We start from the raw sequence: 25,816 nt of genomic DNA on the forward strand, positions 1-25,816 counted from the left end.
CAGATCTTCTGACACAAAAACCGAGACAGATAAGACATCCAAATCCCAAATCACTAAACCTAGCGATATGGCTCCTGAAGTCATAGTTTGGATAGTTACATTTACCACAGGAATGTATGGATATCCTTTAAACAAGCATGCAAACCTAAAACTAGACATGCTATGCAGGAAAATGGAAATGTTTTGTTTGTTACTCCCAAATAAAAAACGTTGACCCTCTTAAACCAACAGTATAGGACATTGTACAATATTTATTACACTTACAAAAAGCTGATTTAGCCTACATATCTATTCATTTACATTTACCCGCCATAGCTGCATATCTTCAAAATAGGCAACCTATTTCTTTGTTTAGAATTCCAGTTATCAAAGCATTTATGTAAGGACTAAAGAATAATTCCACCAAGGATTCCTCCAGCTCCATCTTTGAATCTTAACATTGCGCCCACAAGGCTCATGGCTCCACCATTTGAACCACTTCACTTCACTCCTTCCCCCCCTCCCCCCCCCAAACAATTCCTTTAACGGAAAGTAGACTTTTTAATTGCTATCGCCTCCCTTAGGCATGTCAGTGTGCTTCAGGCATCAACTTTAGAAGAAGCTTTCTTTCAAGTTCATAAAAAATTCTATTAAGAACAAATCCAAAGTTCCTTCCCAAAACAATTTCATATTAATCCAGCAATAGAATTACCAGTTTTCTTCCCAAAATCAGAATCGGTAGCAGAAAAAGCTCTACATACTCTAGATGTTAAGAGCTCTTATCTACTATATAGATAGAGCAAAATTATTTAGGAAAACCAAACCACTTTTTGTGGGTTTTTTTCTTACCACTCAAAGGAGATCCTATATCTAAAACCACTATAGCAAGATGGATAGTCGAACTTGCTTTACTAAAGCTAAGCGACAACTACCTGTAGTATATTCCATAGGAATGTAATAGCAAAAAAGGTGCATTTGTGGCATTTTTGGGTAACATACCTATAAGCAGACATTTGTAAAGCAGCAACGTGGTCTACACCACATAAGTTTACTAAACATTATTGTGTAGACTTCTTTGCGAGACTACAAGCAAACGTTGGGCAAGCTCTACTTAAAACACTTTTTCAAACAACTGCAACCCCTGCACACTAGCCACTGATTTATGGAGGGACTGCTTTACAGTCTATGCACAGCATGTGTATCTACAGCTACAAATGCCATCGAGCGGAAAATGTTACTTACCAGTAGACATCTGTTTGTGGCATGTAGTGATGTAGATTCACATGCGCCCACCTTCCTCCCTGGAAAGGTGTGTAGATGTTGCAATTTAGTCTGAGATATATATATATATATATATATATATATATATATATATATACATAAGTAAATATTGCATGGACATCTTTTCTATCCTACTATATTTCTCACTACTTCACTCTCCCACCTGCGGAGAAACAATCTAATAAAGGACTCGATGCCAATGCGCAGTATTAGCAATAGGAGGAGTCACTCGATCCAGTGACTCAAACTTTCTTCGAACAAGTTGTACTACTCCGAACCCAACACTAGATGGTGACCTTATGCACAGCATGTGAATCTACAGCACCACATGCCATGAACAGATGTGCACTGGTAAGTAACATTTTCCTTCTGGTAAAGAAAGCAGATTCCTCAACAACCTTCCCATCCTCCCTATTCTTTGAATTGGGCTCAGTCTATTAAAAAGGTACCAGTTCTGGGAATCTGCATACTGGTTGACCAGTTTGCTGTTGGGGTTGTGTGTCTTGGGGTGCAGATGGCCTCTATAGCAACTGAGTGGCAACTATATTGGCTCTGCACATCATTTCCTGAGTGAAACGTGTCTGCAGAGCCTCATTGTGCCACCTGACGGCCCGCAGGGGTACTCGGGAAAACGTTTCAGGATTCAGTCTGATGCCTGCGGAAGTATTGAAAAGGTGAGGAATCTGCGATGAGTTGCTACCAGAAAGAGTTACCAAAGGCAAATAACTTGTTCCTTAGTGTTCTTTGGCTCCCCCAGTTTAATAAAAAATAAATAAATGAAGCTTGGAGCACTAGGGACCAGTAGGGCAAAGTGTGGAAGTAACTCTGAGCTTTTCCATCAGCACTTGACAAAAAATTTATTTGTTTGGTATTTGGGTCACTAAATGTAAAAGGCATATGTTTGGCACGTGACTGTAGATGGACGTTATGCATACTCCTTCCATCTAGTGTTGGGTCCAGATGTGTGCAAGTTGTTTTTCTTCAAAGAAGACTCTCGAGTCACGTGGCAAAGTGACTCCTCTTGGTGATAGTGCGCATGGGCATCCACTCCATGGTTTGATTTTCTTTCTGCCATCGATTTGGTCAAGTTTTTCGGTGCTCGAGACCGTTCTTTTTGGGCTCCATTCAGTACATTTACTCCTTCATTCCGGTCTGTATTGTTCTTGATTACGTTCTCCATTCAAAAATAAAGAAAACTGTCACTCGTTGGTTCGATGTTCTCCACTCGCGGCCTTCGGGCCTCGCTGTTCAGGTCTTCTTTTCTCATCTTGTTGGATTCTAAGATGAGCTGCTACTGGAATGGACTCCATTTGGATTTTGTCCTAGCTGCTACACAAAGTATCCTCACACTGACTTCATCAGGTTTGTAACCAGTCTGTCTCCTGACCATGATGAGTAGAACTGTGAGGCCTGTCAGTCATTCCGATTGAAGAAAACATTAAGGGATCACAGAGCTCTTCAAAAAGAGATGCAGCATAAGGACCTCGAGGGGAACCTCCACATCTTGAGGCTCCATGTCACTGAACAGGAGGAAGAGCTGCATGCGGTCTCGACAGCAGAAGAGGTGGCCCTTTCTCTCCTGGACTCTGTCGGACCCTGAAGTACAGTTCAAAGTGCAGATCCAAGATCTTCCTTCAGGACAACAGGCAATGAGTACGGATGTGCCTCTCCAGCCTGTCGCCAGGCACCGAAAACCAATCTGAAACACCTCTGCTGTTCAGAGCTGGCCAGTCTTGGTGCAGAGCTGAACATAATCCTCATCAGCTAAAAGTGCTCCCTCATCCACAACTTTGGCTCTGACCTCCTCTTTACCGAAACATAGGTCACCTTCGGCTCCAAAACATATCTCTACACTGGAACCGATACTAGAGACTATGGCAGAAAACATTTATCCGAAACACAAGAAGATATATATTCAACCTTCTATGGGGTGTATTTTAGCAAAAGCAGTGCATTTGGTGCCTACACTGTCAAACCGCCAACTTCTTTTTGCGGAGGCTATTGAGTTACCTGCACCTCCTAAAAAGTAAAAGGTCATTGCCACTATTTTTTTGCACTCACCGCGGCCTTCTTTGCCATCACCTCCTCCACCTCTCGCAACCTTTTTCACTACCTCACTCATTTAGCAACCTAGGTGGTGTTATACCACAAGGCTTCCCTCAGTCTTACACAGGGGATCAAGAAGGTGATGCCATACATCAGACAAATGTAGACCCACAGGGATAATGACCTGGACCTCTCCCAAGATAAGCCCTCACCGCTGGATGATGCAACCTTGTTCCAGGAACCTATACCTAGGGCAGCTGCATACCACAAGGTTCCATTACACAAAGAACTAATAGAGGAAGACTTTCTATTTGAAACCCTATCTTCTCTTACCAAAGCATGCCATTATCTGCCCCTGCTGAAAGGGATGACCAGACATGCAGAGGGGATCTTTAAAGATCCAGTAAGAGCACATATTGTTACTCTACAGGTAGATTAAAAAAATACATGGCTGCACCCTCAGATCCTCAGTATATTAAGGGCCAACTCCCTCCAGACTCGTTGGTAGTATCTAATGCTCGTAAGAGAATTCCCAAACATCAGCAGATGCCCCTGCACTGGAAAAAGAATCCAAGCTAATTGATACGTCTGGTGAAAGAGTAGCAGCTTAAACAGCTAATCACTTGTGCATAGCTAATACTCAAAGGCTTTTGGCAAGGTAGTACGGAGCCCATTGGTATCAAATGGTGGAGCTCTCCCAACATCTCGTCGAAGAATATAAGAAAAAAAGACCAGCAAATTGTTCAGGAGGGTAAATTAATCTGACCGTTCGATCACATATGCTCCTTGATGCAGCTGACACAGCACTGGGGGGGGTGTAAATGTGTTATAATGCAGACACGCCTGGTTGTGCATATCCGGCTTTAAGCCAGAAGTGCAACAATCTTAAATACACCTTTTGACCAAAACGCCTGTTTGCTCCACAAGTGGAAGAAACTTTAGAAAAAACATTAAAAAAGACAACAAAGTTGCCAAATCTATGGGGACACTTCAAACTCGCAATAGCCGTACTCCTTTCGGCATCCTTCATACAAATATGGCCCTAAACCACCAACAGATGCCTCTGCCTCCTTAGACAGCAGTATCACACATCCCTTCAAGAAGATTTTACAGAGGATCAAATAGATTAAATAATTCAAAGGGACATGGAAACGATGCGTCTACTCTTACCACCTCCAAACAGTGACTCACTCTTTATCAAACCACTTTACGCCTGTTGGAATGGCCACAAAGTTTTCATAGCTTGAAAAATAACAGATCAGTGGGTGTTGGATATTATCCAACGTAGGTATTGCATGCATGCACAACTTTATTCGGCAGTTGCCATCAAAGTTCATGGCTGTAGCCTGGAGCTCATCAGAAAACATACCACCATGAAACACAAACTTTCCATAGATCTAGATTTATTAAAGCAGGAGGTACAGGCTTTCCTTCAGAAAGGAGCTATAACGCCTGTTGCTGTACTACAACAAGGGATAGGAGTCTACTCCCTATATTTTCTTATCCCACAAAAGACTGGTCTCATCGACCTTTCCTGGACCTCCGACCTCTCAATCCATGCATCGTTTCAGGATGCTTTCATGTGGTAACCCTACAGTATGTGATCCCTCCGTTACAACAAGGAGATTTTACATCTGCATTAGACCTAAAAGATGCTTACTTTCACATTTCAATTCACCCACCTCCCGGCAAATATCTTTGGTTCGTAATACTAGGAAGACATTACCAGTTCAGTGTGCTTCTATTCGGAGTCACTACTGCACCTTGTGTTTTCACCAAGTGTCTGGCAGTTGCACCACATCTACACAGACAAGACTATTCATGTCTTCCCATACCTCGACAACTGGCTTATCAAAGCTAGTAAGTTGACAATATGTCAGCAACACACACAAGCCACTCTTCACCTTCACCAATTGGGACTCACAATCTATACAGAAGTCACACTTACAACCCACAAAGGTTCAGCCATATTTGGGATCTCTTCTTTCACACACAGCTAGGACTAGCTCAGTCAGATTTCAGGACATCTCGACGTTGATAAAACAGCTCTGTCTCATTCGACATATAACAGTCAGAACGGTACAGCAACTTCTGAGAATGATGGCATCTTGGAATAGTGCCATTCATGCGGTCTAGTGTTGGTAAACAGACACACTCGTCAATATATGCAGTGGTGGGACATACAAAATCTTTAAGAAGGCTGGCCGTTTCTACACGCTGTTCCCCAGATCAATCTCACAGCGGGCACATCCCTTACAGGATGGGGTGCTCATCTCCACAACCTCACAATCCAGGGGCTTTGGGACTCCAAACATAAAGCTCTACACATCAACTGCTTGGAGATGCAAGCCAATCATCTGATGTTGAAGGCCTTCCTAGTTCACTTGCCTGTATTAGTCCAAACGGACAACACAGCAGCCATGTTTTGTCTGCAAAAACACGGGGGAGGCACTGTCTGCAATTATCACACCTATCTCAGTCGATTGGCGTTGGTTAGTGGAACACCTCCCAGGCATGGACAACAGCCTTGCTGACCTCATCAGGATGTGGCAACCAGTCCATGTGAGAGAACTCCATCCACCAGTCCTTCTGCCTTTTCACAAATGGGGGTTTCCACACACGCACATCTGTTTGCAACCGTAAACAACACAAAATGCCCAAACCTCGCTTCCAGGCTCCCACACCCCGTCTAAGGGCAGTGCTCCATGGATGAACTGGTCAGGGCTATTTGCCTATGCTTTTCCACCTCCCACTCCCCCTCTTCCGTTTTTGGTTTTAAAGCTCAGGCAAACTTCTCACCCCCATTCTAGTAGCTCCAGCGTGAGCTCGACAACCATGGTTCACCTCTACTCAAACTCTTGGTAGTGCCCCCACGAGAAGCTCCCCCCTTAACCCAGATCTTCTCAGGCAGAACCATGGAGAAATTAGGGACCCAAATCCAAAGGAGCTCAACATTGCAATTTGGCTCCTTAAGTCGTAGTTTGGTTACCTCAGCCTTCCACAAGAATGTATGTCCTCTCTCAAGGAAGCACGTAAGCCTACAACAAGAGCATGTAACGCAACTAAGTGGAAAAGATTTATTTTCCATTGCTATAATAAACATAGTGACCCTTTCAGTGCAATAGTGCAAAATATTGTTTGCTATTTACTGCATTTGCACATGCTGCTTGCATACAAAACACACTTCTCTTTGTTTAAAGTACCAGTAATTAAGGCATTCGTGGAAGTCCTTAAAAGAGTAATTCTACCCAGGGTACCCCTTGTACCAGCTTGTAATCTCATCGTACTTACCTGACTAATGGGTCCACCATTCGAGCCACTACATAAAACTGTCCTTTGCAGTTTTCATCATGGAAAGCTTTTCTAGTAGCAGTCACTTCACTCAAAGGTGTCCGTGAACACTAACTTTAGAAGAAGCTTTCTTCAAACTACACAAGGACAGAGTAATCCTTTGTACTGGCCCTAAATTCCTCCCAAAAGTAGTTTCACCTTTCCACCTGAACCAGTCAGTTGAACTACCGGTTTTCTTTCTGCAACCTCATTTAGTTATAGAAAGGGCCCTGTACACATTAGATGTTAAAAGCGCATTAATACATATTGTAATGGCAGAAATAAAGAGCTTTGCAAAACCAAACTACTTTGTATTTTTATATTTTTTTTGCCCCCTCACACAGGCCAGCCCATAACTAATTCAGGCATCGTAAGATGAATAGTTATATGCATTCAGTTACGTAAAAGCTAAAAGAACTTTGCCCACACATCCTAGAGCTCATTCTACTTGCAAAATAGGAGCATCTATGGCCTTCCGAGACAATATGCCGGTAGCTGAAATCTACAAAGCAGCTACTTGGCCACTCCACACACTTTCACTTTCCACTATTGTGTGGATGTCTTTGCACGACAACAAGCTAATGTAGGGCAGACAGTGCTAAGTACAATTTTTTTTATTTATTTTTTAAACTGCAGCAATCACAGGTAAGCCACCGTTTTTTGTAGGGCACTGGTTTAGTCTATGCACAGCATGTGTATCTGTAGCCACACATGCCATTGTGCAGATTGTTACCCTGTAAGCATCTGTTTGTGGCATGTAGTGCTGTAGATTCACATGCACTCTCCCTCCTCCCCGGGCACCTGTGGCCATGTAATTTCTTACTCATTCACATATGCATTGGCATCTCTTTAGTATCACGCACACTCCATTCTCACCAGAATGCGGGAAAACAATGCAACACTGGAGTAAATGTGCATGTGCATTATCATTGAGAGGAGGAGTCACTTTGCTTGGTGATTTGCGAGACTTCTCAGAAGAAAAACAACCTGCACACATACGGACCCAACACTAGATGGAGGGAGTATGCACTACATGCCACCAACCAATGCGTTGTAAGTAACATAATTCATCTCACCCCCATTGAGATGCATTGAAAGGCACTTTAAACCGAAGATGGAATAGGTATTATAAAGTTGTAATTTTTAAATGTTTTTTCGCTACTTGGGTGTTTATTGCCCTCTATGAAGAATATTGCAACTTTCTATGTTGAGTGACTTCTACCAAAGCTTCGGCTACGTAATCTGAATGATAATGCATTTAGTAAAATCAGAACGATTCCTTATTGAACACAAATCCAAAAAGTCCTTCACATATTGAAAATTAAGAAAATGTAATAACTACATGAGCATTTTAATGGTTGTATTTCTTTCGCTGATGTACTGTACTTATGCATATTGGGCAACCTGGCATGTCACTCAGGGGACTAGACATTGATAATTGACACATTTTGATTGTCAAAAAATAGTTGTTAAATGGCATGTGTGACTAAATGCACATACTCTGCATACTCCTGCCATCTAGTGTTGGATGTGGACTGTTACAATTTATTTTTCTTTGAAGAAGCATTTTCGATTCACAGGATTGAGTGACTCCTCTTTCTTCGTGGTACTGCGCATGGGTATCAACTCCCTTGTTAGATTGATTTCTCTGCGCTGTCTGGTTCAGACGTTCTGTCTTTCAACTCTGGTTCGAAATCTTTCCTTCTGTTTTCTCCTTATCAACAGTATTGTTTCTTGAGCTCATATTCCCTATTCCCAACTTCGCGTTCATCTCCTTTTGTCAGTCTGGGCACCAGCTGCAAGCCCTTCAGGGCGTCCTTGCCCTTCCTCACCACACAGCACTGAAGAGTATGCTGAACTGATGTATCAGACACTTTTGTTTCTGTCCTCTGCAACTCGAAATTCCCCATACCGACCAACATTGTGTGTAACCTGTGCCTCTCCCTCTGATCACCAAGCAGCTATCTGTGACACCTGCAAATCCATCCGGTTGAACACCCTTCGTTACCAAAGACCTCGTTGGTTGGAGAGGCACACAAGACTCTGGATGACACTCCGGACATCTTTGGGGAGAAGCACACCAGGAGGAGCTGGAACAAGAAAGGCCTCATTTATCCAGGATTCTACTTCCATTCTGATATCAAAAGCCACAGGGTGACATCAGTGCAAACCATGAGTACCGTGGCCCCTCCTGCCCACCCTAAAACTACTAAAAGGCCCCTTTCAAAGGTTGCTAGATCGCCACTGTCACCAGACAATGGTTGGTTCCAAAAAACTGCTTCGGCTACTCTGAAGATGGCCAAGACCACAGCAGTCTTCAGGATCAACTGCCAGCTCCTTCCAGTTCTGAGCCATCTTGATCCAGACTTCAGCACCAAGTACTTCGGCTTCAAGCTGATGAGCTTTCAATTTGGCTTTGGTGCCGGCAAAAGGACATGGACCAAACAGTCTGTCTCGATAACAAGGGAGCCAACTCCTTCGGAGCACAGACTCCAGCCGATTGTCAGCTATGCCATCTCCATTTGAGCCTATTTTGGAGAATGTGGACTCTCGCCATCGCTGTCTTCGTATCCAGGAGGGAACAGGGCACATTATTGCTTCCCACCCTGTCACATTAAAGAGGAAACGGTTGTTCCAAGAGGCTCTGTACACTTCACCACTGCCAAGAAGGGCAAGGCTACCACCACTTCACTCATTCTCCTCTTGCACCACCTTGCCCTAGTCCACCTTTTCCACCACCTCCACTCTCTGCTTCTCCTTCACCGTCCTTCCCTACCAATTCACTTGACATTTGACACCTCAGGGTTCCCCTTTATTTATTGGGGAGAAAGTGGGTGGGACACAGCAGGACCCAGATCCATAAGACAACCCCCGACTCATGGATAAGTAAAGACCAAGATTTGTACCCTGCATGGCCCTCCCCACCAGAGGATAGTACATCCTACAAGCAGGTAGTAGCTCAGGCCACCACCTTCCATAATGTTGGGTTACGGAGGGACCTCATTGAGCAGGACTTCCTTTTGAATACCCTAACATCCACACTTGGGGCTATCCAGTTCCTCCCCATGCTCTGTCACACTTCATCATGCTACCAATATTGTTAAAGAACCGGTCTGCTCTAGGATTATCATCCCTTTAGTAGACAAAACTGTATGAGCCTGCCCCTCTGATCGACTATACATCAGATCCTGGCTCACACCAGACTCCATAGTGGCCACCACTGCATGTAAACGAGCCAATAGTCCGGCACAGGGACACTCTTCCCTGGACAAGGAGAGCAAAAAGCTGGATGCTGCTGGCAAGATTGGCTGCACAGACTCATTCATTGGCACATCGCCAATTCACAGGCATTGCTAGCAAGATACGATTGGGCTCACTGGGATGAAATGAAAGAGCTCCTCCAATATATCCCAGATGAGCACCACAAAAGAGAACAGCAGATTGTTGCAGAGGGACAAACCATCACTAGTAATTCCATCCATTGTTCTCTTAATGCCACAGACATGACTGCATGTGGTATAAATACCAGTAACTTGGTTAGGAGACATGACTGGCTTCGATGCTCTGGCTTTAAACCAGAGTTCCAGCAAGCAGTGCTCTATATGCCCTTTTACCAGGAGCATCTTTTCGGTCCTCAGTGGACTGCATCTTTGAAGTTGAAAAAAGATTGACACAGCAGAAACCAGGGGTGCTCCTCAGTCCTCCTCACAAAGAGGCATTTTTCGTCACACCACATTCAGAGGTGGTTGCAAATCAGCAACCTCAGAAGTTTCTACCCCCCAGTGCAGACAGCCTTTAACCACATATCCTGAGGTTTCTTTAGTAGGGGTGCTTATAGAGGTAATAACAACTGAGGCAGCGGTAAGAGCACCGCCACCCACATTTCTACCTTCATCTCAAAACAGTGACTTGGGGGGGGGGGGGGGGGGGGGGGGGGACTTCAAGCTTTTCTTACAGAATGGATTTACATCACATCAGACCAATGGGTCCTTTCCATTATCCAACATGGTTACTGTCAGGGGCTCATTACCACCCCTCCTTACCCTCACAGACTATCTTTCAAACACCTCACCCTTTGCACACAAGAGTTGCAATCCCTTCTTATCAAAGGGGCCATAGAAGACTGTTCTAGTATAACACCAGGGAACAGGATTTACTCCTTATACTTCCTCATCCCATAAAAGGATGGCTCTCTCAGTACTATTCTGAATGTCAGACCCTTAAACCACTACATTCAATCAGAACACTTTCACATGGTCACTCTTAAAGTATCTCCCAGGAACGGACAACAACTTTGCAGACCTGCTCATCAGGATGCAGCATCGAAGTCCACGAATGGGAACTCCACCCACAAGTCCTTCAAAAATACTCCCTAAAGTGTGGAACTACTCCTCAATCCTTTTTGCCACAGCAGAAAACACACAATTCCCAAACTTTGCCTCCAGGTGCCCACACCCTTTATCAAAGGGCAGCACTCTATGGATGAAATGGTCAGGGATATTTGCTTATGCTTTCCACCTCTCCTTCTAGTTCCATTTCTGGTTCAGAAAATCATGCAAGCATCTCAGCATTTTCTCACAATGATCCTTGTAGCTCCCACTTGAGCGTGTCAACCATGGTTCACCACACTTCTTAATCTCTCAGTAGTTCCCCCCCCCCCCCCCCCCCACAAGAATCTCACTCAACATATAGGATAGATCAGACATCTAGACCCCAAGCCACTCAATCTTGTGATATGGCTCCAGAGGTCGTAGAGTTTGGTTACCTGGGCTTGCCTGCAGAATGTATTGGCATCCTCAAGGAAGCTTGTAGACAGACACCTAGAGCATGTTATGCTGCAAAATGGAAGCATTTTGTATGCTACTGCCAACCCAGACGTATTAATCCCATTAAAGCTAATGTCCAAGACATTGTTACAAATCTAGCTTACATTTGCATCTCTCAGCTATAGCTGCATGTTTATATAAGACAGCACACTTCTTTGTTCAGGATTCCAGTCATCAAAGCATTCATGGAAGGCCTAAAAAGGGTTATTCAACCTAGTGTGAAACAAGCACCATCCTGGATCCTCAATATTGTGCTTAACAGGTGCATGGCCCTTCCCTTTGAGCCACTTCATTCATGCCCACTTCAGTATCTTTCTTGGAAAGTGGCATTCTTAGTTGCAGTCTCATCACTCAGATATGTTAGTGAGCTCCAGGCCCTAATCTTGGAAAACCTTTCTTCCAGATCCATAGAGACTTCGCACAAACCTGAAGTTCCTTCCTAAAGTGGTTTCTCAAATCTATATCCGCCAATCCATTGAATTTACCAGTCTTTCCTCTGCCTTAGTTCCAGAAAGAGCCCCCCAAACTTCAGATGTTAAACATGTATTGGTGTTTTACATTGACCCGAACTAAAGACTTCAGGAAAACCAAACAACTCTTTTTAGCTTTTTCATTACCTCACAAAGGCTATCTGATATCCAGAAATAAGCATAGCTAGATGGATAGTGAAAGGTATACGAACTTGTTATGCCAAGGCAAAAAGACAACGTCCTGTCTCTCCCAGAGTGCACTCCACTAGGAAGAAGGGAGCCACTATGGCTTTCCTTGGAAACAAACCTATAGCTGACTTTATAAGGCAGCTACATGATCTACACCACATACATTTACAAAACATTATGTGGACGTACTTATGTGCCTGCAAGCCAGTGTAGGTCTAGCAGTAATAGGAACACTTTTCCAGTCAACTGCAACTCCCACAGACTAGCCACTTCTTTCATGGCGGGGCTGTTTTACAGTCTATGCAGAGCATGTGTATCTACAGCCACACGTGCCTTTGAATGGAAAAGGTTACTTACCCAATAAGCATCTGTTGATGGCATGTAGTGCTGTAGATTCACAGGCGCTCTCCCTCCTCCACGGACTTCTGTGGCTGTTGCAGTTACTTTATACTTGTATATAAATGTACAAATGTAGTTTAATTTGTATGGATATCTTTCGCTCTACTTTCTCTGCACTCCTTTTCTCACCTGCCTGCGGGAAAACAATCTAACAAAAGAGTCCATGCGCAGTTTCACCGAGAAGGAGTCACTCAATCCCATTACTTGAAAATGCTTTGAAGAAAAACTTGCAACACTCCGCACCCAATACTAGATGGCAGGAGTATGGAGAGCATGTGAATCTACAGCACTACATGCCACAAATATGCTTACTGGGTAAGTAGCATTTTCCTTACAGCATTTCTATTGAATAAGGATTAAAGGGTTTAACCGCCACTTTTTTTTTTTTTTTTTTTCCCATGGTGCTATGGGATGGTCACCTTTACTTGAGGGGGTTAGAAATTAATTGGATTGGATAGGAGTAGTTTGGTACTTAAATTTGGTTAATTATGTTAAACTTAATTTTTTTTGTGATGTTACTGATTGAATTCTATACCTTCTGATCCAGAAAAGTCACATTTAGCTAATTTTAAAATAATTTTAGTTCGTTACTGTGTATGTACCATCAAAAAGGGAATGTTTCACGAGTATTGATGTTTCACCATCAGAGCTGAGGTTTACAGAATGTGGCATGTTTGTGTTCTTTATCTGTAATTCAGTTCAAGATACCGTGCCACATATAGTTCTGTGTTTCAATCGTTAGGAGCTCATAGGTGGTTACACCATGTGAACCCCCAGGCGAACCATCTAATCTTCAAATGTGATGCCGCAGGACACCTACTGTCTTGGAGCAGGCATTCTGGTGTTTCTGGGGATGAGATGACTTTGCAGTGAACCTTGCATCAGCGAGGAGTCTCTGTGCCAAACATCTTGACCTGCCCTCTTGCAGTCATTTGTGCAGTAGTGTGGAGTCTGCTGATGCTAGAGTTGAGAGTTCCCAGTGATAGGAGGGCAGGAGAGCAACCCAGTACTGGATGTGCTTCATAACAAGATGGAATGACAAATACAGGGGTAGGAGGGAAGCGCTGGTGCCCATGTGGTTGTCTTGTTGAATGGCTACACATAGTGAGCTATATTTATTTTCTGGCTATGCTTTGGTGACTGCTCTTGTTAGTTGCTGTCCTTTTACTACATTAGTAAGGATCTGAAGGTAGGGTTAATTGTGTGGAATATGTGGCAGGTTTGATGTTCCACAAGGTGTGGAATAGTTGGAAGGGGTGGGCAGATGGAAAGTGTCAGTAGTGGGTACTGTTGCTGGTATGCCTTCAGTTGTATGTCAACATAACAAAGCATCTCCACTGTCCATTTCCACTGCAGTCTGCATCTCTTCCCCTTGCTCTGTTTTCCTGTCCCCATCATCACTTACAAAAGACTGCAGCCTGTGGCGTGCTCCTGATAACCTGAACTTTAACTGACAACTGTTCCTTGCCTATCCTGGAATGAAGCATCCAGACTACCTTTGTTCTACTACACCCACACTCCACTTTACTAGCTTCCTACTGTTACAAGAGTGCTAAAAGCAGTAGTCCATCACAACACTCTTTGGCCAGAAGGGTCATATGGAGGGTGTTGGCAGCTGATACTAGCTTGAGTCAAGGAAGAGAGAACAGGTCTCCCTAGGACTAGAGCTGTGAACTGAACTGCTGCCATAATTGTGGCACGGGATAGTTGTAGATCAGATTGTAACTTCCCTCCCAGTGAGAAGTGAGATGGCCTGGCTGGAATTCAAGCTTTAAATGATGTTTAAAAGATGTACACACCACACCTTCCTTAAATGGCAGCGTCAAGCACATTCCTTTCAGACTTCTTCAAAAGGTGATTTTCAGAAAGTACTCTTTAGAAAGAACCCTTTCATTCTCATTCGTACAGTAATGCACCAATGTCATATTGTTGGCAAAAACTGCCAAACCTACAACACTGTTGCACATCATATGTCCTATAGAAACACCTCCGTAAGTCAAACAAACACATCACTTTTATCCGCACGTAGTTGCGGGTTGACCTTAATTCCAATTGACTAGCTGAGCAGTGTCACAACTGTTCCCAAAAGCGTAGGTTCTTCTGCACATCCACCTGTAAATGAAAACTCTCAAGATTGAACCCCATTTACTTTCACACTGATCTACACACTACTTCTAGACGAAATATTGGTCATATTCTCTCCTACTCTCTCACTGTTAGTCAGTTAACTATACAGTTAGCATTTTCCAGTATTTCTAAATGAGCTCTTGCTAGAGAATTGTTAGTGTGGTGGTGAACCTTTTTTGAAACTTTGTAAGAGTCTTGCTCAGGAAGTATCTAAACAGATACAGTAGAAATGATGGATTGTCAGTGTGATAACTTACCAATAGCTTGATAGTACCTTGGCAAAATTAATATGGGATGGCAGTGTTTTTCATCGGAGTGGTAGAAAGGAATTAACTAACTGGAGAAATATTTCCTACAAAGTCTTATTCTAGTTATATTTTAATTGTTTGATAACCAATCTAAAGTCTGATGTGGCACTGGAAAATGTGGACAAACACTATCACGCGGAAGTGGAAGTTGTGGGGCATTTTAATGTTTGCCTTCATTACTTGTGTTTTTGTCTGGTTGCTCATGTTTGCATTCTACTTACTATTTTCCCTTTATTTGTAGGTACAATAGAATAGCCCGGGAGTGGACTCAGAAATATGCCATGTGATACTTCTCAAGCAGGATAAACCTTCATTATAGCTGGAATAAACTATAAATGACTGTTCATTTCGATTTTTCTTTTCCTGCCTAAACTGGCTCTCATCTGACCTCAGTGTGTTGTGTTTTTTTTTTTTTTTTTTTTTTTCTCGTTTCATCTGAAGACTATTGATCATTTTTGGACAATGCTGCTTTTAGAAAGTATCAAGTAAAACAACTTCAGTTGCCAAGTACTCAGCAGTTATTTCAAAATGGAGCATAATTCATGTCCATTGTCTTCAGTTTACTTGATTGAAAACTTAAGCCATCCCATGTTTACCCAATTCTGAAGAGGTCACCTTCAGTGAAGATGGATGCTTAGTTTCACATGAACGGACGCTACACTGCTGCAGCAGGATTTATATTATTTGAACATTGCAATGTTTGATATTTAAAGGCTACATCAAAAACGTTACGCTCATAACTGGTTTTACAACTGAAGACTAGGTCCATACAATTTGCATCAGTGGAACAGAAAATGTGATAACGTTATGCATGCCGAGCACATAATGCTACAAGTTTTTGTTACTCTGAATGAAATTCGAGAGTCCCTTTGGCCATTCCTATTTGGAACATCACTGAAACAGTAGCTTATGTTGTCTCTTCCCTACTGTACCCTTAGGCTTCATCATGGTCCACTTCAGTGGAATCTTGGAGGTATTAGTTCTCTCTCCAGAGCCCGTTACTCGCACACTGAATGAATGAACAATTCAAGTGTCAAATGGATGAGTATTCAACTAATAGCTCTTTTTATTGTATATTTTTCTTTAATAAAGTTGCATAAACCAATGTGTTAGCTGCCTGACTTAATCAATGTTGAATGCACAATCTTTTGTAACTACTTAGAAGCTTTTTGTCTGTTTTTACTGCTAGAAGTTTCTTAATGTCTTTACTTAAAATAATGCTGTCAAGCTCAAAATTAGATACTTTGTTTAAAGTACATTTCCGTACATTATGCCACATTTAACATGTGTAAATGGATTTCAAGACGTAAAGATATATCTTCAAAATGTGACTTGGAAGTAGTAACTTGCCAATCTGCTTGTGTCTGGATTGGTGATAGGTTCCTAATGCACCTCATGAGATTGACTGCTCGTAGTATGGTGGAGGGTTTTAATGGGTCCGAAATACTTGTCCAGTTCTTTAGTGTGCGTGAAAGTTGTGAAGAGGTTGTGTTTGAAGTGGTTAGTCAGCGTGTTGACATTTTTTCGTCTGTTATTTACATTTGAAGCATTACAAATAGTCAGCACTTAATCTCTTTTTGGGGTGACTAAATGTGAATAGAGTTGCTGTTAAATTTTCGTTTTACAATAAAACTGTGCCATTTAGTTTTCAGACAACTGCCGAAGTGGTTACCAGAAGTTTTCACTCCCTTTTATTGCTGTCTTCTGTAACTTTAAATTTCATCTCTGTATTATCAGTTTGATTCTTTTGTAACTTGTTTAACTCGCCCTCTTGCACAATTAGTAGCTGTGTGCATTACAATGTACTTTGCCAGCTGACTGCAGTCTGAAATTTAGTTCCATAATAAATGCTAAATCTCACTATTTGTAGAATTTGTATTTAGCAAACGTTTGACTACAGATTTGAGCCATGCTTTATAAATTTTCACTTGAATTTATTTTGCTAGAGATAATGTCTACAACTGTATGTCTGTTTTCAAATGAAACCAAGTAGGTATGTTTCTCTATTGATCATTTCTTTTAATTCTCCAAAATGAAACATTCAGTATTATTGCAGTTTTCTTTATGTATTATAGCATTAATACAGCACTTGATTTCAACAAGGGACACTTGATGGCCTAGTGATAGTTATTAAATCTAGTATCCTAGTTGTGGCATAGTCATCCTTTTTAAAATCCCCAGATGAAACAAGAAGTCCTGCTATATGCGCTCACTGAATAGGAACTTAATATAAATGTGCTGTATTGGCACTGTGTAAATGCTGTTCTACCCCAGGACCCACTGCACAGTCTGCTGCAATCCTCAGTTTGAAACTGGATACACTTGTAGACAGTTAATTTCCAGGTGCTGCATTTTGACTTCTATGTAGACTTTTCTTTCCCCCGATAATTAGCCTGGTCTCTGCTTTGCTTTGTTCATTATTTTTAAAATATGTTGCCTGCTTCATTCCCTCAAACATTGGTAAACCAGGTTTTCCCCCAGGTATACATTTTTCCATTTTCTCAAAAGTGCCCAGACTGCAGAGGCTGGAGAAAGGTGGCTAGTAAGATTTTGGACTGTTTAAAATAACCTTCACTTTTTTTCTACCTACCTGATATCTTCCCGTTAAATGTATTCTGGGCTACTTGCCAGTTTCCTGTTTAAGCTTGGATATCCATACTAGTGCGGACAACGGTAACTAGTGGAAAGTGATCACTTGCAAACCACTGGACTACTTTAAGGTGACTGTCATTTTCCTAAAACCACAAAGAGGAAACTGTTTAAACTTAACTGTTCTTGACTTTTGGAAATTGTGTAGTTATTTAGAAACCTAATGTGTAAGCATACACGCCTTTCGTCTTCACAATATATTTGATAACTATACTTTTTTGTCTTGTTTGTTTTGGGAATTTTATAGTTTGAACAACCCAGTTCGTGATTACCTTCAGCTCTTCACATGTTAGTTGGGCTGTGTGGTTTTAAATCCTTGGTGATAGACATCTCAGTATTAGAGTAACAGTTGGAGTCTTATTTGGATAGCTGGTATTCTACTTGATATTGTAAGATGGCTGTAAATGGTCATTGACATTATTTGTCTTGGTGTGGTATCATCTCTAGTGATCTTGCTGCAAGTACAGGGGGCCTGTTTTTTTTACTGCCAGAACCTGTCTTTAACAATTAAGACTAGTAGTAGTGTATGTTATTTCTTCTCCTTTTGGTCCCACCTCTGTGTCCTACTGGTTTGGTATAACAACCTTGGAACCGTTTTTTTGAGTGGCTCATGCTTTTGTGCAAGTTAGAATTTCTTTAAAAGATGTCCTAGCGATCATCGCCTGACACGTTCCATGGTAGCCTGGACATGTTCCATGGCAGGCATTTGCGTGAGAGTGGATAATTTCTGGCTGCACTTCAGAGTTTGACATGCTAGTCATCTTTGGTATTTTTTTGTATGTTCCTTTATGAAGTACAAGGTCCCCTTCTGCCCTAACCAAGCCCATGTTTAGTGTGGGGATACTGCAGCATCAATATTCTACCTCTCCAATGAACTGTTGGAATATGTTTAATTTGTTTGTATGCCGTGATCAAATATTCTGCAGTTGAAGATGCTCCTTTTTGTTTTTGTACTCCTTAGTTTCATGAGTCCTCTTCCCCAGCACCCCCTTTAAAATGTTACTAAAATCTAATTCCGAAATCAATTTGTGAGTATTCACAATAGACTAATTGGAGTCTGATATGAAGTATTTTGTAGAACTCAAAATTATTGGATACTTCTGCAAACTTACTCAGGGGAAAAGTACCTTATATGGTCTGCTTGAATCCTGATGACAGGTAATTAAGATTCCTGCTTAATGAACCCCACCACCTACTCTTCCTGTCACAAATGCTCTATCGTGGATTCAGGAATCTGAGGAAGAACCTGCAATTTGTTAAATATCAAACTTTAGCTGAACCTTGAGGTCTCGAGGTGATTCACTGGTATTTCAGCTCGTGGAAGATGCAGACCACATTAGCAATAAGCCATAAATGCAGCAAGTCTTTGTGGTATTGAGATCTGAAGTCCGTTTGGTTGACTTGTAAGTCATTTTATGCAACTAAAGCAACCAAGTTCTTATTCCTTATTGGCATCATGCATAGTGGAAAAATAGATAGATTAACCTCCACCTGTAATAATGGATGAATTGTTTTTACTTGTGTGCAGATTAACTGGGAATTTGTGGTGTGACAAGTGAAATCTTTCATTTTTACTTTATCAATAATTTTGTTAGACTCCAGCATAATCTTCAAATTGTGGGGAGTCCTCACCCAACGATATAGTAGGAACGTTTGTTCCTACTCAGTTCCAGCTAACTATTTCTTCTTGATTCGAAAACACCAATGAGTACTAGCATCCATTGGAAACTGGTGTTGATTCACATTTTTGTCTCTATTAAACTTCATCTGTCAGATTTTTGAGTGTGGTCACTGATTGAGTGAAGTAGTCCTGGGTGAACACCTTCAGTTTTGTGCATCAACTAATGATTTAATAGAGGAAGAAATCATGAGAAAATCTAATGTTCTTGATTCTTTTTAAATGTCCTTATTCAGTGTGCTCCCACTCCACACTTCCCTTTTCTCATTTGTTACATGTCCCGTGTGTTCCCCTTTTCTTCCTAGATGTTCATGTGTCAGAGTTCAAGAGACCGTATCCCTCCAACCTCAAAGCTTTAACAAATTTGGTTAATGGAGAATGCAGGCCATGATCTTGGATCAGTGTTTTTACAATAGACTTTCGGCATGCTGATTTCCTTATACTCCTAGTGAAGTCATTAATAATCGTATTGTGGTTCATTTTCCTTGGTGTCTACCAATGCGCAAAACTCCCACCTAAAGGGGAAGTAGTCGAGCATCCAGGTATACATCTTTAGAGCACTTGGGTGCATCTCCTACATAAGGATTAGAGTTGGCTGTGGTAACTTACAATGGATTACATTTATCAGATCACCACTAGTGATCTCTGAGGTGGAGAACATTTAATGGGTAATTTCAAGTGCAGTTTTAATACCAACATGCATCCACATACTCTGAGGTGATGGACATCCCGTATTTCTTCTGTCCATGGGGATTCTGCATGACGACTCGGCCTCTTAAGATGGCTGTGGGTTCTGCTAATGCCTACACAAGACATAACTTGGCAGAGTGCAGGGACAAGGAACCAACTAGCACAGCATTTCAGTCTTAATGGGAGGGGGGAGGTGCGAGGCAGATCAAAATGTGTGTGTGTGGGGGGGGGGGGGGGGGGTCTTATCCCCTTAACGTCAACCTAGTGCCACAAATGCTTAAATGAGGAAAATGAGTGGTAGAGCAGAATCAGGCCTAGGCAAAGCCGCTTCTAATATGCTTCCTGGCTTCCTGCGCTTGATGAATAGCCAGTTGAAGGTAATGGGATCTCTTTTCTAATATAGTCGTTTCTGAGGGGGCTGTTTATCTTGTGGAAGGGGACATACCACTTATGTTAACTTACTTTGCTGGGATTTCTCTCTCAGAACTTCCTGAGTTTTTGTTTCTTTTCTGTGGCTTCTTTTGCTTGCCTGTCGCACAGGAATATCTGCTTCTTGATCTCCAGGACATTGAAAAGAAGGCTTCTTCCATTATGGGTTGTCTGGAAGAGTTGAAAGAAAAGGTCACAAAACACTACGCAAACTTAGCAGGCCAGAGTGGAAGGTGTTCAAGTTGTAGTAGTGACTATGAAGACGTGGAAAAAGCTTCCAACAGTAGGAAAGATTTACTTAGTGTGCTTTTCCTTTCATTCTGCACTTAGAACATGTCTACTTGCCTCAGTGCTCATCCTGGGCAACTAAACGGAGGATCTTGAGGCTAGGAGCGATTCGAGAGTTGGACAATACAAAAGAGCAGGGGCTCTACTTGGAGGTGGAGCCACTGTGGCTTGAGTGCTTTGTGATCTTAAAAACCCATAAACTATTTGTTTTGTACTTTGAAATTGGGTGGAAACCGCCTGAGCTGCCAGCTATGCTGGTGGGTTGGAGATACTGATACAGGAATGTCACCCTGTCTTCCATGAATGGAACAGAAATATATGGGATTTAGGATTTCATTCCTGCTCCTGTCCAGAGAAGCGTCCCTTTTCATTTGCAGACCATTCTTCCTTTGAGCTTAGCTGTAAACAAGGCTATCAACCATGCTGTTATCTTGGTCACATTTGGTCTTTGTGGTTACTCTGCACCATCTCTCAGCTGCCTGGCTCCCATCCTTGCTTGGATTTTTCCTGCCTGTGTGCTGAGACCAAGGGCGGAGGATCACTTGTAATTGCTTATAGCCTAGGCACCCTGCTCTACCAGGGCTGAACAATCCTTAGACAGTGCACACTTCTGCTCAATACTGGGATCCCACTTGCAGCTCCATCAGTGCATCGCAGTTCACACACTCCAAGCCCGCAACTGTTTCAGGAACCCCCCCCCACCCCCCCCCACCCCCCCCCCCCCCCCCCCCCCCACACACACACACACACACACACACACACACACACACACACACACACACACACACACACACACCTCTGCCAGAGCACCTCAGTTTTTTCAGTCAGTACACTCTGCTGCTCCAGTACTGGGACTTCAGGCGCAGCTCCATCAGTGCACCGCACTTCACACACTCCGAGCCCTCAGCCTTGCTAGTACCAGGAACCCCCCACACGCTGCCTGCCAAAGCACCTTAGTTCTTGCAGACCGTACACTCTGCTGTTCTAGTACTGGGACCTTGGGCGCAGCTCAATCAGTGCACTGCAGTTCACACACTGAAAGCCCTCAGCCGTGCTGGGCCAGGAGCCCCACACAAGCTATCCTTCATAGCACCTCTGTTCCTGCAGTTATTACGTTGTTCTGCTCCAGTACTGGGGCCTCGGGCGCAGCTCCATCAGTGCGCCACAGTTTACACACTCCAAGCCATCAACTGTGCCAGTGCCACAACCCCACCCATACTGTCTGCCAGAGCACTTCAGTTTTTGCAGTTAGTTCACTCTGCTGTTCCAGTACTGGGACCTTAGGTGCAGCTCCATCAGTGCACCTCAGTTTACACACATTCCAAGCCCTCAGCTGTGTCCCAGCCAGAATGTCACAAGTGCCGTCTGCCAGAGCAGCTAAGTTCTTACAGTCCGTACTCTGCTGTTCCATTACTAGGACCTCTGGTACAGCTCCATCAGTGCCCCTCAGATCGACCCCGGCAAGATCAGTTCCTTTCCCCATACTGGGACCCTGCTCACATGCAGTTCAATCACAGCAGCTCAATTCTAATATTCAGTTCCACTGCCAAGCCAATACGGGATCCATAAGAGCAAAACACAGCTCAGGCAGTGCACCTCAAGTCTAACATCCAACACCACTGTTGATGGGAACCACCACAGCTGCCCTAGAATCCATCAATTCTAACATTCAGTAAACATTTCTTCTCTGTACTACGGCTCACATGACGCCCTTCAGGACTCCTTGCTTCTGTGGTTCAGAGGCAATGCTACTCCCATACTGGGCCCCCCACTCCGGCTTCACCAGGGCACCTCCAGGTTAACACTCTGCAGCATTGGAAGGCGAGTACTGGGTTCCACACATAGCTCCATTAACATACCTCACTTCTGACTGTGCCAGTTACTATTCCAGTACTGCAGCCAAAATACAATGGTCCGTGCACCTCAAACCTAAACTGCAGTGCCACAGTATTCCAATACCAGGAATTACAAAGCACTTTGTTTCTCATTCCTCGCCCACTGCCTTTGTTATTCCAGCACTGGACCTGGACACAGTGCTGTCTATACCCCGATCCTGATGTGAAGCAGTCCAATACTGCTGTATTGGGGTTCACATACAACTCTGCTAATGCACCTCCTGCTGTTCTGCAGTCCCCACTGCTGTTCCACACTGCTGTTCCACACTGACTTCTGTATGAGGACGTAGGGGAGCCAATTAAATCTTGGGAGCGTCTGTTTAATTTATCTCACTCCCATCTTTCTTTTGATCAGTTTACTCTGTTTACCCCCCCCCCACCCCCCCCCCCCACCACACTTTTCTCTTTCCATCTCTTAAAATCCACACATTAACAGTTTTGGTCTTTCTTTCAACTGTTTATTTCTAGTCATCTTCATTTTTTTTCCTTCTGCCTCTTGCTGACTTGGTTTTTTATTTCATTATTTTGTTCCTCTTTTTTCTTCATCAGGCATTCACTCTTTCACAGTTTCTTTTCTCTTCATTCTTTCTTTGCCTTTTTTTATTTGCTCTTTACTTTGACTCTGTATGCATCCGTTCTCTTTTTTTTTTTAAGCTCTTCCTTCCTTTCTTTGGTGTTTTTCTGATCTTTACCTGTTAGAAATGGGGACTTTGGTTGGCAGTGAGGTTACCCCCTGTCCAAGCAACGACCCTACTCTAGTCAGGGTAAAGGAGAATCACCCTCTGTTAACCCCCGGTCACTCCCTTGGTAGCTTGGCGCAAGCAGGCAGGCTTAACTTAGAGATCTAGGTGTAAAGTATTTGTACCAACACACACAGTAACTCGGTGAAAACACTACAAAATGGCACAACACAGGTTTAGAAAAATAGAAAATATTTATCTAAACAAAACAAGGACAAAAATCCAACATACAAGTCAAGTTTTGAATTAAAAAGCAAGAAAGAGTCTTAAATCCTTGAGAACTGTAAAAACACTGTTAGCCTTGAAAAGTACCTGGAGAGCGTCAAAATAACATGGACGGGTGAGTGTGCGTCAAAGGGTAATCGGTATGTTGATTTCTCACCCGCAAGCGAGACAGTGTGTTTTTCCTTCTCCGCTCGGGTCGGCGTGCTTTGTTTTTCCTCCCCGCAGGGGAGCGATGCGTCGATCCAGGCAGCACTCTGGTCCGGGCAGGCGTTGGGTTGTTTTTCCACGCCCAGCAAGGTTTGGGTCGAAAATCCTGCTGCACGGTATCAGCAAAACCACGCAATGTAGGTTGCAACATTATAAGCCTCCGTCAGCAGGTGTTGCGTGTCGATTTTTCCAGCTATGTGTCGATTTTTCCATCCGTGATGCTGGTGGAGCGTCTATTTCTGCTGCGAACCCGGCACTTCGTTTTTCAGCCATGTCTCTGAAAGTGCGTCTATTTTCCCCACACGGCGGTCTGTGCGTGGATTTTCAGTCTTGGTCTGCCCGCTTCACCTTCCAAGGCCCCAGGAACTGGATAGGGAACCACTTGGCAGGGAGGCAGAGAGTCAAGATGCTGGCAGGAGAAGTCTTTGATGGCCCGGAGACTTAAACAACAGGAGGCAAGCTCAGGACAAGCCCTTGGAGATTTCCTCACATGCAGGAAGGCACACAAAGTCCAGTCTTTGTCCCCTTGCCCAGGCAGAAGCAGCAACTGCAGGATAGCTCCACAAAGCAGTCACAGGCAGGGCAGCAATTCTCTTCAGCTCTTCTCCAGGCAGATGTTCCTCTTGATGCCCAGAAGTGATCTAAAGTCTGTGCTTTTGGATGCCCTTCTTATACATATTTTGGCCTTTGAAGTAGGCCTACTTCAAAGGAAAGTCTTGTTTCTGAAATCCTGCCTTGGCCAGGCCAGGCCCAACACACACCAGGGGGTTGGAGACCGCATTGTGTGAGGGCAGGCACAGCCCTTTCAGGTGTGAGTGACCACTCCTCCCCTCCCAGCACAGATGGCTCATCAGGACATGCAGGCTACACCCCAGCTCCCTTTGTGTCACTGTCTAGGGAGAGGTGCAAACCGCCCAACTGTCAAACTGACACAGACAGGCAGAGTCACAGAATGGTTTAAGCAAGAAAATGCCCACTTTCTAAAAGTGACATTTTCAAACTCACAATCTTACGCCTTTTAGTAAAGTTAGTTTTATTTTTAAATTGTGAGCTCAGAGACCCCAAACTCCATGTCTGTCTGCTCCCAAAGGGAATCTACACTCTAATCAATTTTAAAGGTAGCCCCCATGTTAACCTATGAAAGATAGGCCTTGCAACAGTGAAAACCGATTTTAGCAGTATTTCACGGTCAGGACATAAACTAATGTGTTTTATGTCATACCTGTAACAGGGTTACGGTAACCCAGTTACAGAATAAGAGAATGGGGCCCATCTTATGGTACCCTGCGGGTCCTAGCAAGAGAAGAGAGGGCTGGACTTATGATAAAAACCCAGATATCCGGGCTAACAGGGAGACTAGGAAGGAGCCGGAGCAGGACGATGCCATGGAGACGAGGAAGGAGACTGAGCAGGAGGATGCCAGGAGTCCAAAGAAATGAGTGAGTGATGGAAACTCCAACGCGAGATAAGACAAACTACAGCCACGTCCCTGGAGGGACGTGGCTCATGCAGGTGTGCACATTTTCAGAAACCCATGGGGTATTGGTGGGACAGGGGAGGCAGGACGGGCAAATGGGTAAATAAAAATGAACACTTGTAAAGAGGGAACAAATCCATGTACACCTGGGTGCTCACTATACCCTGTTATGTCTTGTGAGAGTGTGATGTGCCCGTGCATCACAAGGTGAATTACACCATATAATACCAAACCTCACATGGAACTACTCCGCACCCCATTTGCCCGCACCTCCCTACCCAGTAATTTATCTGTATGTACAAGAATATAAGAAAAAGGGATCTACTTACCTGTTTTGTCCTGGTTCTGTGTTTCCCCACATAGTCTCGCCAACGTTGGAGGTGGACTCAATAGAGTCAAAAACCTAAAGGAAGAAAAAGGAAACACAAGGACATCAGAGGCCACAAACAAGGGACACCCAAGTTACAATAAGGACTATAAAGAAATAAGGAAAACATACATTAAAACCACTTGTCTATACATACAAAACTTAAAAATAAAGAATTCAATAAGGGTCACTAAAATATTTGTCTTCCTTAAATAC

General features: G+C 43.3%; 1 protein-coding gene across 2 annotated transcripts in view; it reads left to right on the plus strand.

Annotated features, from left to right (window-relative positions):
• Positions 1 to 16,815, plus strand: part of UBE2D3 (ubiquitin conjugating enzyme E2 D3) — a 160,166-nt gene extending 143,351 nt beyond the window's left edge. For both annotated transcript variants that reach the window (XM_069230204.1, XM_069230205.1), the window contains one exon: positions 15,197 to 16,815. In XM_069230204.1, coding sequence (XP_069086305.1) covers positions 15,197 to 15,242 — 46 coding nt within the window. In that variant the 3' untranslated portion in view covers positions 15,243 to 16,815. The remainder of the gene's footprint in view (positions 1 to 15,196) is intronic.
• Positions 16,816 to 25,816: the final 9,001 nt, after the last annotated feature.

The sequence above is a fragment of the Pleurodeles waltl genome, chromosome 1_1 (assembly GCF_031143425.1).
Source record: "Pleurodeles waltl isolate 20211129_DDA chromosome 1_1, aPleWal1.hap1.20221129, whole genome shotgun sequence".
Lineage (NCBI taxonomy): Eukaryota > Metazoa > Chordata > Amphibia > Caudata > Salamandridae > Pleurodeles > Pleurodeles waltl.